At 44.5% G+C, this 16,464-nt stretch overlaps 1 protein-coding gene across 1 annotated transcript in view; it reads right to left on the bottom strand.

Moving 5' to 3' along the window:
• The window catches only part of PCSK9 (proprotein convertase subtilisin/kexin type 9), a 34,519-nt gene continuing 18,055 nt past the window's right edge, over window positions 1-16,464 (bottom strand). The window contains 11 exon segments of the mRNA XM_060233020.1: window positions 1-228; window positions 627-673; window positions 676-804; window positions 1,736-1,916; window positions 2,043-2,191; window positions 2,684-2,854; window positions 7,065-7,248; window positions 8,627-8,823; window positions 9,947-10,088; window positions 11,215-11,348; window positions 13,083-13,206. Coding sequence (XP_060089003.1) covers window positions 52-228; window positions 627-673; window positions 676-804; window positions 1,736-1,916; window positions 2,043-2,191; window positions 2,684-2,854; window positions 7,065-7,248; window positions 8,627-8,823; window positions 9,947-10,088; window positions 11,215-11,348; window positions 13,083-13,206 — 1,635 coding nt within the window. The 3' untranslated portion in view covers window positions 1-51.

Raw genomic sequence — 16,464 nt, 5'->3', positions numbered from 1 at the left:
TTGAAACAAGTCCTACACATAGAAGTGTCATTTATAATTGGAACTCTAGTCTTAATTATCGAAGGGTCGTCTCCTACAGCAGATGCCAACAGCCACTGCTCCTCTGCCATGTGGGCTGCTCATTATTATGCAGGTGTTGTCTGTGGAGTACATACCAAAGGTCATGGGACCATGAGAATATGCACTGCATCCTGTCAGAGTACAGCCATCATCACAAGTCACCATCACCTAAGAATAAAGGAATATTTATTGTTACCAAGGAAAACTTCAAGATAAGGAACGGACATTAATCAAGTGTTATTTTATTTGGTAATATCAAAGATCTCTTGTTCTCTTAAATATCCATCCATTTCATTTGTTGCCTCCTGTACCCACTGTTACCACAATCATGGGTACCTGAGGCCATCTGGTAGGGCTGCTACCCACTTTTAGTTCTAGTTCAGCACCAGAAAAGCTAATTTCCGTAGCCAGCCTCAGTGACCTGCACTAGGGCCAAAAATGATTGAAAGTTTGAGCAAAATTTGAGAAGCCTGTACAGATGAGAGTTTCATATCCCTCCCTCAACCTTACACCAAGTTTCCATAAGTGGATAGGAATCTTTAACCTAAGGATTGATCCCCACATACCTTCATTGTGAAATCCACAGGAGAATATTCTTGTACCTTGCACTCAAGGGTGCATGGCAGCATGAGGCATGCATACTTGCATCTGCCAGACCTATGCACTGGTCATGGCTGCCCTCTGTCTTTAGTACAGGTCTGATGTTTTCACTGAAATCTTGATCCAAAGAATAGGAGCTGCAACCTGCCAATTTAGATTACACTATGGCATATCCATAATGACGAATCTATCTGTAGAATTGTGTGCAGCTGGAATATACACCTCTGTGGACTACAAATATTTTTAAATAGTCAAAATAATTCTTACTATCTAATTTGAAGAAATTTAGAAACTATATAAATTTTAAAGTAAGTTTTCTCATTTTTTTAGTTTAGATGATCAGTTATTGCAAACTACATGAATGCTGGTCCAGAGATAGTTGTATGTAGGTGCTTTAATGTATATTGATAAGATACATACAGCTTATTTCAGTATTTATATCCAGCATTTTTATATAAAAACTTTCAGTAAAACTATAAAATCTACCAAAAAAAAAAACCAACCTGAATTCTAAAATTCAGGAATAACTATTGATTAAAAGATAAAAGCACTGGCAAAATCAATCATTAAAAGCCATGACATTTTTTAAAGGCTGAGTTTGTTCCAGAAGAGTATATTATAGTGGCTCACTAACCTGTCTGGAAAGGGCTGCCATTATAAATACCTGGGCTGCAGCCACATATTGTTGGATGTTGTCTTTCCATTCAGGAAAATACAGTTGCAAATTATTGCTATAGCACAAAATCTGTATCCACACACTGCTGTTTCTGTACATGCATCACAAGTTCAATAGGGAGGGCAAATTACCAGCAACATGGTGAAGTGCAGATGGGAATATATTTCACTGGATTCGCACCATGTTACATTGATAGGAAAGTTATACCCATAGCACTTAATTATGCACACAGATCCTGATCCAGAAAATGGACCTGTTCATGGGAGCTCTCTTCCACACGCACATTTCCTTTGCTGGAACACAACTATGCTATCCAATTTTAGAAAAGAATCTATAAAAGATGTTTCAGAAGCAGTAACACCACCTTTAGTTTCAGCCATCTGAGCAGTCATCACATACCTGTCAAAACCTGGCTGGTCTTAGTGCAGCTGACACTTCTCACTGCTGTATCCTCTTCAGTCTGTGTGTAGGTATTAATTTGGCAGCTAGCTTTGGGCCAGATACAGCACCTGGCTATGGCATAAATGCCTTGGCCTCCAAACTTATTATAAGCCATGCACTCTTTTCTGTCTCCATGATCCTGGTTTTTTTTTTAAAAAAGCACACAAGTGAGATAAGGAATGCCTGCAAATGTCAGTATCCTGCCACTTAAATGTGACCTTGCCTAGAAAACAAAACAATGTAGCGTGTCACCGCAGGTTATCACCTCAATGTGCTCGCCTCGTCGCTTGCCATTTTTGGATACGCTTGAGCAGCTGAACATTTCTTCATTGCTGTTGCAGAGAGCAATAGCTATTGCTGCATGAATGGAACTGGATAAGGAAGACCACACAGAGCGGCAATACAGCTGCTCATCTGCAAGAGAGTAGCCAATGGTAGTTATTTATATCTAGCAGTACTCCATGCTCTTCAGGACTACGGTTTCCATTCCTGAACCTCCTGGAATACTCAAACCTTCAAACCAAGCAGTTTGAGAACCACCAGAAAACTGACTTACAAATGTGTTCGATTATACCTTTGGTACTATTCTTGCATCTTTCTTTGGGGAGGCATACCTTTTGCCTGACTGCTGGTGCCAGTGATGGAAAGCACTGTCAAATCGCAGCCAGTTTATGGTAACCCTGTAGCTTTTTTAAGGCAAGAAACATTCAGAAGTGGTTTGCCATTGCCTGCTTCTGCATAGCAACCCTAGACAACTTTGGTGGTCTCCCATCCAAGTACTAACCAGAGATAACCCTGCTTAATTTCTAAGGTGAACCATCTGGATCAGGGCTTGTGTAACTGGGCTTGTGTAACGAGATCTCTCAAACTATAAATCATCTACTCTTGAAGAAATAGTGTAATTACCTGCTACAAGTTTGGAGGGAATGCCTGCCACTCTGTTGGGGGTGATCAGCCTCTGGTCTTCAGGAAACCAGGCCTCATTGATAAGGTTTTTGATGGAGAAATAGATCAGCCTTTGTCTCAGCTCAGAAACAGACAGAGCAGGGTTGGTGTTCAGGATCATGGCTGCAATTCCTATGAAAACACAGGTACATGTTTCATGTTATCTGGCAGGGACTACTCACATAGAGAGCTAAATTGAGGTTATAATCTTATATTTTCTGCTACGCTGTTTTATGAAAACCTACGAAATGATTACAGTTGGGGGCCCAATCCAACAGTATGCTTATATAGCATCCAGAACTGTGGCCCCATAGCCCTTCAGGCTGATCATCTGATGAGGAGTGGTGAATGAGGGGCCTGCATCCTGCTCCTTATTCCCCATCCCAAAAGGCTGATCAGCAGCATTTCTTTAAAAGCCTAGGGGATCATTACAGAAGCAATGACACTTTAATTCAAATTAAAGTCTTTTAGTGTAATATTATTGTATTAATCCGAAGTATTCCAGAATTCAGTATTAAGTAGAATGTGGGCACCAAAGTGCTGGTTTCTTAGTTGAGCCTTGATCTGTGGTTCTGGAAACCAAACTCTCATATATCTGCACTTTCTCTCTCTTCGCTCTCTATCTACCCACCCTAGCTGATTCATGATGTACAATAATAAAGTATTTTATAAGCAGATCTGTTAGTAGCCAACTGACTGGTTTTCAGTCATGCAGTTCCTTCATCAGACATCCATGTTCAGAGGAAATACAGTGCAGTACAATGCACAGTCCAGCAAAATGCATAGTTTAGTTCACATAAATAGCTTCTGTTTTAATGGGAGATTTTCAATAATATCCTAACAAAGTTATACCCTTCTAAGGCAAGTGAAGTCAGTGGTCTTAGAAGAATATAAATTTCCTTAAGATTAAACAGGAGATTATATACTGATAGGTCTTCTACTTGAAATCAATTAAACTGAAATCATTTAACTTCGTTAGATTGTGCATCCAGGTTGAATGCTATTCAGCTTGGCCTTCTGCTTCAACAGGTAGCAAGATGGAAAGCAAATGTGTTGTCCATATGGTTAAAAAAAGCTTTGGTTCATTGACTGGTCAAATATTTTGAAAAGACTGAAAAATAAAAAATATACTTTATACATCAAAATGTTTGATAATAACTCTAATTACAAAAACATTTAACTGATATGAATAAATTATTTTTCATGCAACAAACTATTACAATTCTTAACTATTTTTTCTTCTGGGCTCTAGCCAATCTAGCCATTCCATTTCATGCCACAGTAACCTTAATGCTAGATTGGTGTTGCACATGCGACATGGGGCTATTCTTGAAGACGCCTTTGTCCTTGAAGCTATTTTGTTCACAGTACTCCCATGCTGAAATCTGTTGTTTTCCATATTCAAGTCAAGATGCTGGTTGTCACCTTTAAAGGCCTTCACAATCTGGGGCCCACATACCTGAAGGACTGTCTCTTCTGATATGAATCACACAGCAATTCCAGTCATCCCAGCAGATTTGTCTCGACCATTCCCTCATGTAGGCACCCAAAGTCTCACTCTGCTCACTCTCAGGCTTTTTCTGCAATAACCCCGAGTATGGAATGGCTTCCTGAATTTGTTAGGAAGGCACCCACCCTCCATAGACTTCAGGAAACTGCAAAATGGAGCTAGTTAAGAGGACTCTTGAGGACAGACAAGTGGTGAGTGTACAGTTTGGTTTGAATAAGCTTTTTGTTATATCTGTTAGAAATGCATTCTTGTTTTAATTTGGTGTTTCAGTGTGATCTGTTTTAATTTTTTTCTAAACTGCTCCAGGTCCTATTTCAGAAGAAAGATGAACTAGAGGTAGGTAACAATAACTGCATACTGTCAAGTTGCAACCAACTCATTGTTACTTCAGGACCATGTGATTTTAAGGTAAGAGATAAATAGAGGTGGTTTGCCACTACCTTCCTCTGCATAGTAGCCAGTTTCCCAACCAAACACTAACCATGGCTGACCCTGCTTCACTTCCAAAATCTTAAAAGAGTGGGCTAGTCAGGGATATTCAGACAGGTAGATGGAGGCATTTCAAGTAACTAAAAAAATAAGCTGTTATCTGTGGATACTGGAATTCTCAGTCTCATAGAATATTTGACTGGCATACCAATCCTTCTCGCAACATTTTCAAGTAAGTCAGTTTCCATATAAAAGAAACTGTTTTACCTTACTCATTTGTTGTTGGCACAGGGGCTCTGAAATGCACACAGAGGTATGGCATCCCTACCCATCCAAGAGATGTCCTATTCACAGCACTGGAAGGAAGAATCATAGAATCATATCACAGAATCAGAGTTGGAAGGGATCATACAGACCATCTAGCTCAACCCCTTGCTCCATACAGGATCAGCCTAAAGCATCTCCGACAAATAATCATCAAGCTGTATTTTGAAGACTGCCAATGAAGGGGAGCTCACCAACTTCCTAGGCAGCTGGGTCCACCTCTGAACTACTCTGACAGTAAAAAAGTTTTCCTAATATCCAGCCGCTACCTTTCTGCTTGTAATTTGAGGCCGTTGCTTCAAGTCCTATCCTCAGTTGCCTAGTGGAACAGCTTGCCCTCTTCTAAATGACAGCCTTTCAAACATTTAAAGAGAGCAATCATATCCCCACCCCCCAGTCTCCTCTTCTCCAGACTGAACATTCCCAAGGCACTCAGCCTTTCCTCATAGGGGTCTTCCTCCAGGCCTTGATCATCCTTGTTGCTCTCTTCTGTACCTGCTCAATTTTGTCCACATCTTTTTTGAAGTGAAGCCTCCAGAATTGCACACAGTATTCCAGGTGTGGCCTGACCAAGGCAGTATACAGCGGAGCTATGACCTGTGATTTTGATGTAATAGCCCTTTTGATACAACCCAGGATTGAATTTGCCTTTTTTGCTACGGCATCACACTGACTGCTCATCTTTAGTTTACAGTCCACTAGTATCCCAAGATCTCCTTTATACACACTGCTTCCACAACCAGATCTGCCGAACAGCTCCTTACATGAAGCAACTGCCAAAAGGAGGTGGCTTCCAGTAGCCTCCACATGGTAGTTCCACATACAGAGCAAACTTCACTGAAGTGAGTCAAGGAGCACATGCTAATGTTCCAGGCTAGGTTGAGGAGCTGTGAAAGGTGAAGCAAGCAGCAAAGTTCCCCTTGCATCCTTTCTAAAACTAGCTTTTGTTGATACTACTTTTTTATTTCTGTTAATAAAAATAAAAATTGTTCAGCCATCTGGAACTCCTTTCCTCAAGGATATCCTGTTGATTGATTTGATGTTGTTTCTGCATAATTAATTCCTTATCCCCCTCAAGCTGCACATTTTTCTTCACATATGCATATTTTACAAAGCCCTTCAGGATGTATGTATATAACCATATAATAAGGAAATGTGTTGGCAGTTACCTCTTAACTGCACTCAGCCCTGACGCCCAACAGCCCACTAGGCATGTCACTGTCAGACTGTAATGTGCTCTCTGTCATTCCCAACTGCTTAATGAAGGCATAAGGGTGTATTTACATGAAGCTGCCTTCTGAGGCTGAAAAAAGAAAAAAAAACTTCTGGTGTGAAGAGATGGCACAAAACAGTTATTGTGTAGCATAAAGGTTATGCCTGCACTTCACACCAGCTTTGCCAAGGCTCCCCAAGACCAATGTTCTTCGCCAAAGAACATGTAGGCACCTGGGATTACAAGGCAACTTCTCATAGCTTTTCTCATAATTCTATCTCATGCTTTGTTTTAGAGAGATATTTTCTTCCAGTATATTTTAACTTCACTAGTAAATGGTGGCAGTGGCATGTAAGTGGAGTAGAAGTTTTATTTTGTGGCAAGGTATCTTATTCTTGAGTATTTTGGAGACAGCAATGGTAGGCTATAAAATCCCATCCTCATGTTTGGTGGTAGCTAAACGATCCCCTCAGGGGTCAATCCACATAATTGAAAGCTTCCACAACCAGATCTGCTGAACAGCTCCTTACATGAAGCAACTGCTAAAAGGAGGTGGCTTACAGTAGCCTCCACGTGATAGCCATCTTCTGTGAAGCAGTTATAAGTGATGTGTGAAAATGTAGAAGTGCAGAAAAATCTGAAATAGAGCAAGTTCCAGAATGATTGGGTCTTTATGTGAGACAGTTGACTGTTCAGACAGTATCTGGCTTTTGTAAATCTGAGGGGCTATTTTTGCCAAGAAGGAAAAAAATACGACTCACTGGTTATTCAAGACATATCCAATGAGGTACATGCCACTAGAAACTTTTTCCAGGAAGATATATAAAAACAACTGAACTCTTTAACATTGTCTTATAAAATGTTACCTGCTACATGTGCAGCTGCTTGGGATGTTCCACTCTGTGATGTGAAGCAGGTACTGCAGTCACTGGAGGCACCAACTATATCATCTCCTGGTGCAAAAACATCTACACAACGGCCAAAGTTGGTTCCCAAGGTCCCCATGGAAGCAGGCTGATCCTGGGCATTGGTGGCTCCAACAGTGATAACCTGCAATGACACAATAGACATCACAGTTTGTGCCACATAAAGAATAATGACTGCCTCTAATTTTAAGCTGAACAACATAAGCAAAGGATGTGAAGCTTGATGGAAAATCCAATGTATAAAGCATGAAACAACCACATAGTCCATTGTTTTGCCTCTTACCCATTTCCCAATATTTCTCTTGATAACCCAGATAATTTATCTTCAAACTCTCATTTTAGCAGACTTGATGTAGGTTGCATTATATTACTCTGTTCACAAAACACTTACAGAGAAGATTATCACTCTCCATTTTATGCATAACAAAAAATAATCACAGAAGGGATCACATGACTTTGCATTTTCAAATTTCAAGGCAATTCTAGAGCAGTTATTTCTTAACTCCTTGTGGATACTGGATCAATTTCTATCAATCAGCCTTCAATCCATAGAGCTGAAAATTTAAAACAGCTATAATGGTCCATTTCACTGTTCAATTCCATAAATGCCAACATTGCCCCTAATATTGGGCTGATTCATACATGTGTGCATATCACATGATTTGTCTTACAGCTGATTATTTGCTTTCCACAGACAGGTAGCTGAATGTTAATTGCCCCCACTAAAAAAATTTGTTTTTGAGGCAACATGGAAGGTATATCTGTGGCATTACACTGATGATAATCTAATCACACACTAGTTATATGTTTGTTTATTTAGTCTACCTTTCTCACTGAGGCTGCAGGCGGAATACACAGTGTCAGTCAAGCTAAGTACAATCAACACAAACATCCAGTGAACAGTGCAATAGAGTTTGGGCTTTAAGGTTTGAAAACAAATCTAAAGCAGAGTTGAAACAAAATGAAAGAAAGCAGAAGCATTTAACATTGCAGCATGCTTACAGCTTAGAACAGTGGGCTGCACCCTTCTAGATCTGTGACCTACTGAGCTACGAGCATGTGATTAGGAAATCAAGACTTACATGACAGCAAGGGGGAGAACCATATGACCCCAGTGGTGTCAAGACCAGGTCATGGGCAGCAGACCAAGTGAACTGGAGCGGAAAACACAAACCTAGCACCAATAAGTGCACCATAGTGAGGAACAAGCCAAGAGTCATGAAGGAATCCTCTTCAACGCTGTGTGACCTCGCCTTGCTATCTTGCCATTTTTCTCAGCATGTATGTAAAGAAAGGCTGAAAGCACAGTGTGCCTGCAGTCCTGTGCAGCACATCTTCCCAAATGGTAGCAGAAAATGACAGTACTGCAGGGGTTCACAACCCAACAAGAGGGGCTCCATAGTCCATTTGAGGGTCCCAACTGATGGGTTCAAGACCATGACCCAGAGAACCACAATCTGAGACCCATGACCAAGCTGAGGAACGTTTACCACTTCACATACCTCTGGTTCTGATGCTGGTGAGTATAGGCAAGCATCCTCTTTGTAGTTGCCGGCTGCAGCAATTATCACCACTCCCTTCTGCACCATCAGGCGACAAGCTGCATTCAAGATGTGGCTGTAGCCACCGGCAAAAGGGAGCAGCATAATCAGAGGACTGTAGGGCTGGGCAGCCACTGTCTTTTTAACAAACTCCATACCTGTTGTGCAAAGGCAAACCAACAACTGAGCAAGTTTTATATATAATACAGAACAAACAAATTCTTTCTTTGTTTAAGAGAGAATCAACAAGGGTATCTCACCAATGCAACAGTGTATGTCAGTGCCATGACAATGACAACTATTATCAGATGCAACATAAGGCAGTGCAGAAACAAAACAAAACTAGGTATGGGGAAACATGAGATGAGAAGAGCCAGTTCACTGCCAAGGCTTTCTAAATACACTTTAGTCACCTGAAGAAGGCTGCAATCTCCCTAATTTTGGTAGTAATATTTTCTTGCAATATGCAGTAGCAACTCTCTGTCATGAGATTGTGACAAACAGTATACATGACTAAGTCTTTTGGCCAAGCATAAAATGCTGTTGTAGATACATATGTAGAAAAACATAGTCATCCCCATCATCTATAGCACAGGAAGGAAATATGCAGACTACTGTCCAGAACTACAGTGCCATTCCAATAAACCCAGACCCCATTCTACGGATTGCCAGTGAAATCAAGACAGATATTATGTGCAAGAAAGAGCCAGTTTGGTGTAGTGGTTAAGTGTGCAGACTCTTATCTGGGAAAACTTGCATCTGCTGATGTGGCCTTGAGTCAATCACTAGTTCTCTCAGAGCTGTTCCTCTCAAGAGCAGTTTCTGTCAGAGCTCTCTCAACTCCACCTTCCTCGCAGGGTATCTGTTGTTGGGAGGGGAAGGGAAAGGAGATTGTAAGCTGCTCTAAGACTCTTTCAGGTAGCGAAGGGGGTATAAATCCAATCTCTTCTTCATATAGTCTTGTGGCTTAATTGCTTTTCTGTGATGACCTATAGTGCTGAAAGCTTATAACCCCTGTATTTCCACAGGACAAAAAAGTGGCTTGCAGGACCATTTCCATGACATGAAGTATAATGGCAGAAGCTACCTTCAGGAATCTGCCAAGGGTTCTCTTTCTCTTAAACATCTCCCAAAATCAGGAGCTGAATAAAGACAACTGGGATGAATCTCATTCCTAGCAACTTAAAAGACTCCTTTAGCTGATTTTTGATCCTTTTGCTGGATCCTTCCATCTTGTACTTCAGAGTTAAGCTCAGCCACGGAGCAGCTGTCACTACTCACCTATCAGAGTGCCACTCACAGTGCCCTTCCCTTGGCAGTTCAGCACCCGGAGGCTATGAACACTGGCTCCTTTGGCCACACCAGCATCTCTCCCACTTATAACTCCAGCCAAGTGAGTCCCATGGCTGTCACACTTACTGACCTGTTAGGAAGCAAAATAATACTTCTCACTGTTTGCCACATACAATAAATCATAAGCCCCTAGTGGGGATACAGAGATGTTCCACCAGACCTATGGTAATAGATAGCAATGGTTGAAAATCATATCTGGCCCTAATCTGCCCCCCCCCCTTAATAGGAAATAATAATTAACCTATGCCATCAGAATGTTCTTAAAATTTAATTTTAATGGCTTTTAGATTAATTTTATGTTTGCTTGTGAAACTATGTTTTAACAGTTTGTACACCACCCTAAGCCTCTGGGGACGAGATAGATAGATAGATAGATAGATAGTCAGTCAGTCAGTCAGTCAGTCAGTCCTATTACAACTTCTATATAACCTACTGAGGTTTCAAAACTTAATGAACTGTGAAAATCCAATAATGCGGATTCACATTTAAACAAAATCTCTTTTGTAACTGAAGAATCCACAGTTAAATGGACTGAATGCTCAATCTCAGGTGCTAAATTAAGAGTGCAAATCTGGGGAAGTAAGAATTATTGTTATTTTAAATTCCATCTTGAACCCTCTACCACCTTAGTATTTCACCAGCTCCAAGCGTGGTAGATACATGAAGGAGTGTTATAGGGAGGAAAGGCATGTGAATAGATTTTCATAATGATTGTTTCATTTCATTCAAGATTGCACCTCTGGGATATTGCTTTTCATTGTGCATACTTCACATTATCTCTCTCAGATCTTTTCTTCGTGTTACAGGAGGAGACAACAGACTACAGATGAGAATGCTGACTGGAACAAAGAAAGAGGATTCCAACATTCTTGATGAGAGAATGCTAAGGCCAGACCAAATGAAATGTTAGTGAATAAATAAGGATTTATATCAGTAACACAGAACTGAACATCAGAACCCTTTTTAAAAGTCACTTGCCATCACTAGCATACTTTCTCTGAAGGATTGACACTGAGGAAACATACAGACTTAATTATACGAACACAATGGTAGGACATGTTAAACTGATGCTTCTTCAACCCAACCTGTCTGAAGCACTGGCACACAATTATTTGTATATCATTGTTATCTACGATTCCAACAATATCAACAAAACAATATTTATGAACAATGAAACAACCTGTAGCCCCACATACCTGCCGATGAAAACGAGTACCATCCTCCTCTGGGACATTCTCAAAGTCAGTCACAGACAGCCTGCCCTCTATTTCCCGGTGGTTGCTCTGAACACCAGTGTCTAGCAGATAAACCTCAACCAAGTCACCCTTATCTGCAAAGAGACATTCCATCAGTAATGCCAAGAGAAAGTGCACATCAATACTCCCTCTAAGCTGTGGAATCTTGTAAGCAAAAATTCTACTTTGTGTGAGGTACTGGCATTGTGAGCTACTCTGTAAACTAGTTTGCTCTGGGACCATTGTTCCTGAGTTAAGACAAAAAAAATGTGTGAGACAGAAGCTAGAAAACTGTGAGCTAGGTCAAACTAACTCACCTTAGGAGGAACACTGGCACATGTGGGCCTTATTTAATGCTTGCCAATATGCTTACTTTATATGAGCAACTTACAAAGGGAACTGGTCCAATTTTACAGGCCAACCGTCCAGTAAATAGCAGGCTATGATTAAAAAGGATTATTGAACTCAACATGAGTTTCCCTTCTTTCCTATAGATAGGCCAGAGATGGGGGACAAGTTACATGGGGTTTTACTGTTTTCTGTGTGTTTTGGATTTGTAAGATATCTTGAGCTATGGGGAAGGAAGGGTATCTTATTTTCTAATAGCAAAGTTGAGATATCTTTGGATACATAAATTTGGTGACTGGATCTGTGAACAGGAAAGATAGATCTTTTTACAAATCTTCAGTACATTTCATCAATGTGCACATGGAGACCTATGCTTGTTTTGGATTCTTTGCATAGCTATTAAATAACCTGAAATATTTTGCAATTAGAACACTTTTACTAGCAAGTGCTCCCTCTCTTGAGTACTTATTAGATTTGGTGTTCACGATAGCCATTCTTTTCTCTCCCTTGAAAGAAAGAATGGTGACGTTTCATTCTAAAGTCAGCACCAACCCTATGTCAGGATGTGGGCCTTGCAAGTGCCCATTTCTGCACCTCAGGAATGGGACTCTTGCCTCCAGACTCCCAACAAAGATCCTCTTCCTCCATTCTGGCTCTTCTCTCTCAGGGGTATGGTGAACCTCCAGTAAATCAATTCTAAGAGGTTTTGGCTCATCTTAGAGATTTGTTCCTCAGGAGCCTCTCTCTTTTGGTCTCTTAAAGTCTGCAACCCCAGTGTGGGTTCTCTCCTTTTCCGTTCCTGGGAAGTGTTGGCCAAACAGGGCTTTATGTGATTCACGGAAATCTGATTGCCAGCATTTAAAATGAAAGGGGAGGGGAGGGGAGGGAGATCCTGCTGGCTCACTGACAGCCAGCTAGCAGCAGCTGAATTCCATCAAACTGACCTCTTTTCTCCTCTTCCAGCAGGCATAGTTTTTTGTGTGTTTTAACAATTAGCATCTCCCTATTCCGGTGGCATTCCTGTGTCTTCTCATCCCTGCATCTCTACACTGGGAAAAGTTACATGTATGGTCTTGCCAGCCTTTCATGCATCTGTTGAAGAAGGGCAGAACTTTTTTTTTTTTTTTTTGGGGGGGGGGGGGAGCAGTAAAGAAGGTTTTGAACTACCTGGGTTTGGATACTGCAGCTCATTGACAAGCAGCAAATCAGACCAGAATGCTGGTTCTCATTTCCACAGAAGAAAAAAAATCCCTGTGAACTCAAAACACATTAAGATTCCTCTTGATGCAGGTTTTCACATTTATTGTTTTTCAGTTTTGACATTTGGCTGTTGTCGGTGAGGCCCTCTATTTCTTCACAGGGCAGAAAGGTGAATCACCTGCTCTCTGCAAGTATATTTCAATCAGATTTTGTTCCTGCCTCAAAAAATCTTTCACACCTGGGGTACGAATGTGAGATTGTTGAAAGGAAAGTGTGCTTACTGGGAGGACTGTAGTTGTTTGATTGGAACTGCCCTGGGATAATTCGGCCAAGGTTCCAGGGCACACTCTGAGCAAATACATAGGAGTCCTCTTCTATATAATGCACATGTGGAAGCCTCAAAGCCTGCACAAAGGAAACAAGAGAAGGAATGACTGATGTCTACAAGATGTTATCAAAGATTTCAGGTTTTCACGGCTGGTAACATCATTAGGGTTTGTAGAATCTTTCGGGCTCAAGTGCCGTGTTCTACTGGAGAAAGTTTTCCTTCCAGACGTTTCGTTCTCAGCTGCGGAGAACATCCTCAGTGGCGTTGCAGCCGAAGCAGGCGCTCTGACCTTCTTGGCTGCTGTGCATTGAGACACATTGTGCATTGTCTACAAGATGCTTGATTGTTCAACCATGTAACACAGCCATTGTTTTCAGCAAGTGTTAACATTAGTGATGCATAAGCAGCAGCTTTATGTTCAGGGCCATTTTAGATCCTGTGCCAGGTAGGGTGACCATAATGTCTGAAGGCCAGCCAGGGACACTGGGGGGGCGGGGGGGTGCCGCCGGAAACAGGAAGTGACGTCACTTCCGGTGACGTCACTTCCGGTGATGTCATGCCACCACCGGAAACAGGAAGTGGCATCACTTCCTGTGACATCATTTCCCCCGCGTCACCTGCCGGAAACAGGAAGTGACTTCACAGCACTTCCTGTGACGTCCCCAAAAATCCCCCAAATATCACCGCCGGAAACAATTTTGTTCTCAAATCCTGTATATACTTCATCAGTATATGGGATAAGGCACTTTCTCAACTGTGCTGCATAATGCAGCCTATTTATTTTGTCCTGTTGGCTCTGTTGGCTCTATCTGCGCCACCTTCATCACTTTCGGGGTGTGGATCCCCCAGTGGGGTGGTCTCCCGACTCCCTCCGCTGACTGTTTCTGATAGCCCTGCGCCCCCTCTTTCATTTGATATGTGTCCCGTGCGGGTGCCACCCTCCCGCCGGGAGATGCCGCAAAATGAGCCCCCTTGAGGCTTATGGCGGCAGGGCTCGGGGGAAGCGAGCTAGACTGCTGTTCTTTTGAGGGGTTATAGAGTGTTTCGAGCCCGTCCCTGTGGCATCGGTCCCATCGTTGTGGGACCCAGGGGGCCGGCGCAGCGGCACGCCGAAGCAGCCTGTCACTAATAACACCGGTCAAGATGCAGGACAGGAACCTGGAAGTGACCGACAGGCTGCTTCAGCGTGCTGCTGCGCCGGCCCCCTGGGCCCCACAAGGAAGAAGGGAGGGAGGGAAGGAAGGAAGGAAGGGAGGGGAGGGAGGAAGGGAGGGAAGGAAGGAAGGAAGGAGGGAAGGAAGGAAGGAAGGAAGGAAGGAAGGAAGGAAGGAAGGGGGAGGGAAGGAAGGAAGGAAGGAAGGGGGGAGGGAAGGAAGGAAGGAAGGAAGGGAGGAGGGAGGGAAGGAAGGAAGGCAAGGGAGGAAGGAAGAAAGGGAGGGAGGGAAGGAAGGAAGGGAAGGGAGTGAGGGAAGGAAGGAAGGAAGGGAGGAGGGAGGGAGGGAGGGAAGGAAGGAAGGGAAGGTAGTGAGGGAAGGAAGGAAGGAAGGAAGGGAGGAGGGAGGGAAGAAAGGAAGGCCGCCCCCCGCCCCACCCCCCCGCTTTCGGCCCCCTTACCTTATTCCAGGGCGGCGGAGTCCAGCGGCGGCGGCGGCGGGGAGTCCTCCGGCGGCGGCCTCGCGGCGAGGGAGGGAGGGAGCTGCCGGCGCTGGCCTCCAGGGACCAGCGCCGGCTGCTCCGCGGCTTCCCCGCGGCCTCCGCTGGTCCCTGGAGGCCCTCCAGAGACTCTGGAGGGCCTCCAGGGACCAGCGGAGGCCGCGGGGAAGCCTTCGCTGGCCGGCGCTGGTCCCCGAAGGCCTTCCAGAGCCTCTGGAAGGCCTTCCGGGACCAGCGCCGGGTGCCCCGCGGCTTCCCCGCGGCCTCCGCTGGTCCCTGTAGGCCCTCCAGAGACTCTGGAGGGCCTACAGGGACCAGCGGAGGCCGCGGGGAAGCCTTCGCTGGCCGGCGCTGGTCCCCGAAGGCCTTCCAGAGCCTCTGGAAGGCCTTCCGGGACCAGCGCCGGGTGCCCCGCGGCTTCCCCGCGGCCTCCGCTGGTCCCTGGAGGCCCTCCAGAGACTCTGGAGGGCCTACAGGGACCAGCGGAGGCCGCGGGGAAGCCTTCGCTGGCCGGCGCTGGTCCCGGAAGGCCTTCCAGAGCCTCTGGAAGGCCTTCCGGGACCAGCGCCGGGTGCCCCGCGGCTTCCCCGCGGCCTCCGCTGGTCCCTGGAGGCCCTCCAGAGACTCTGGAGGGCCTCCAGGGACCAGCGGAGGCCGCGGGGAAGCCTTCGCTGGCCGGCGCTGGTCCCCGAAGGCCTTCCAGAGGCTCTGGAAGGCCTTCCGGGACCAGCGCCGGGTGCCCCGCGGCCTCCGCTGGTCGCTGGAGGCCCTCCAGAGTCTCTGGAGGGCTTCCAGCGACCAGCGGAGGCCACGGAGAGGCCTCCACCACTGCCGCCGGGCCCCGCGCGCGGGCGGGGAAGGCGGGAAGTGAGGGAGGGAGCGTCCCTGCGCAGGCGCAGGGACGCTCCCTCCCTCACTCCCCGCCTTCCCCGCCCGCGCCCGCGGCCCACCGGCTCCGGGGCTGCCTAAACCGGGACCTTTAATGGTCCCGGTATAGGCAGCCCGGGATCCGGGATTGGGTGGCCAGATCCGGGAATGTCCCGGGAGACCGGGACGGTCTGGCCACCCTAGTGCCAGGAAAACACATTCAGTTATATGGGAGTGTCATATGGGTATGACTGCAAGTACCCATTGCAGATAATCATATCATACGTGTTTTGAGGCAAACGCAATGACTGAGCAAGTAAGGTAGTGAGTGAAGCATCCCCATGTCAGAACATGAGCTCATCTAGCTCAATACAGTCTATTCTTGAGGCAATCAAAAATCCTTTCACCTAGACTCTGGGCCCAGATGCTGATTCCATAAAAGTATCCATGCAGTGCATGGCTCTGCCTAAAAATAGTCTTTTTCTGAGCTGTTACCTTCTCCTAGAAACATATATTTGACCAAGTCCTAATTTAGCTACAACTTCTATAATGCATGAGGGAGTGTTATAGCACAAATAGCAAGGAAATCCCACAGGTACTACACCATTTCTGACATTAACTATTTCAAAAGAAAATGTTTGTGTCCACTTTTAGCATTTCTGTTTAATAATTTTCTGGCACAGGTACCCTAATATCTTTAACTATGCCATCTATAAAATGAGGTGCTTCTGAAATATATTATGTATGTGTAATTCTGAGATTATAGTCTGTATTTCAATTTGTGGCCTGGCTAACCTTTGCTTGCATTTTATTCG

Source organism: Heteronotia binoei, chromosome 2, assembly GCF_032191835.1.
Source record: "Heteronotia binoei isolate CCM8104 ecotype False Entrance Well chromosome 2, APGP_CSIRO_Hbin_v1, whole genome shotgun sequence".
Lineage (NCBI taxonomy): Eukaryota > Metazoa > Chordata > Lepidosauria > Squamata > Gekkonidae > Heteronotia > Heteronotia binoei.
The sequence above is the reverse complement of the archived record's forward strand: the minus strand, read 5'-3'. Positions and strand labels throughout refer to the sequence as shown.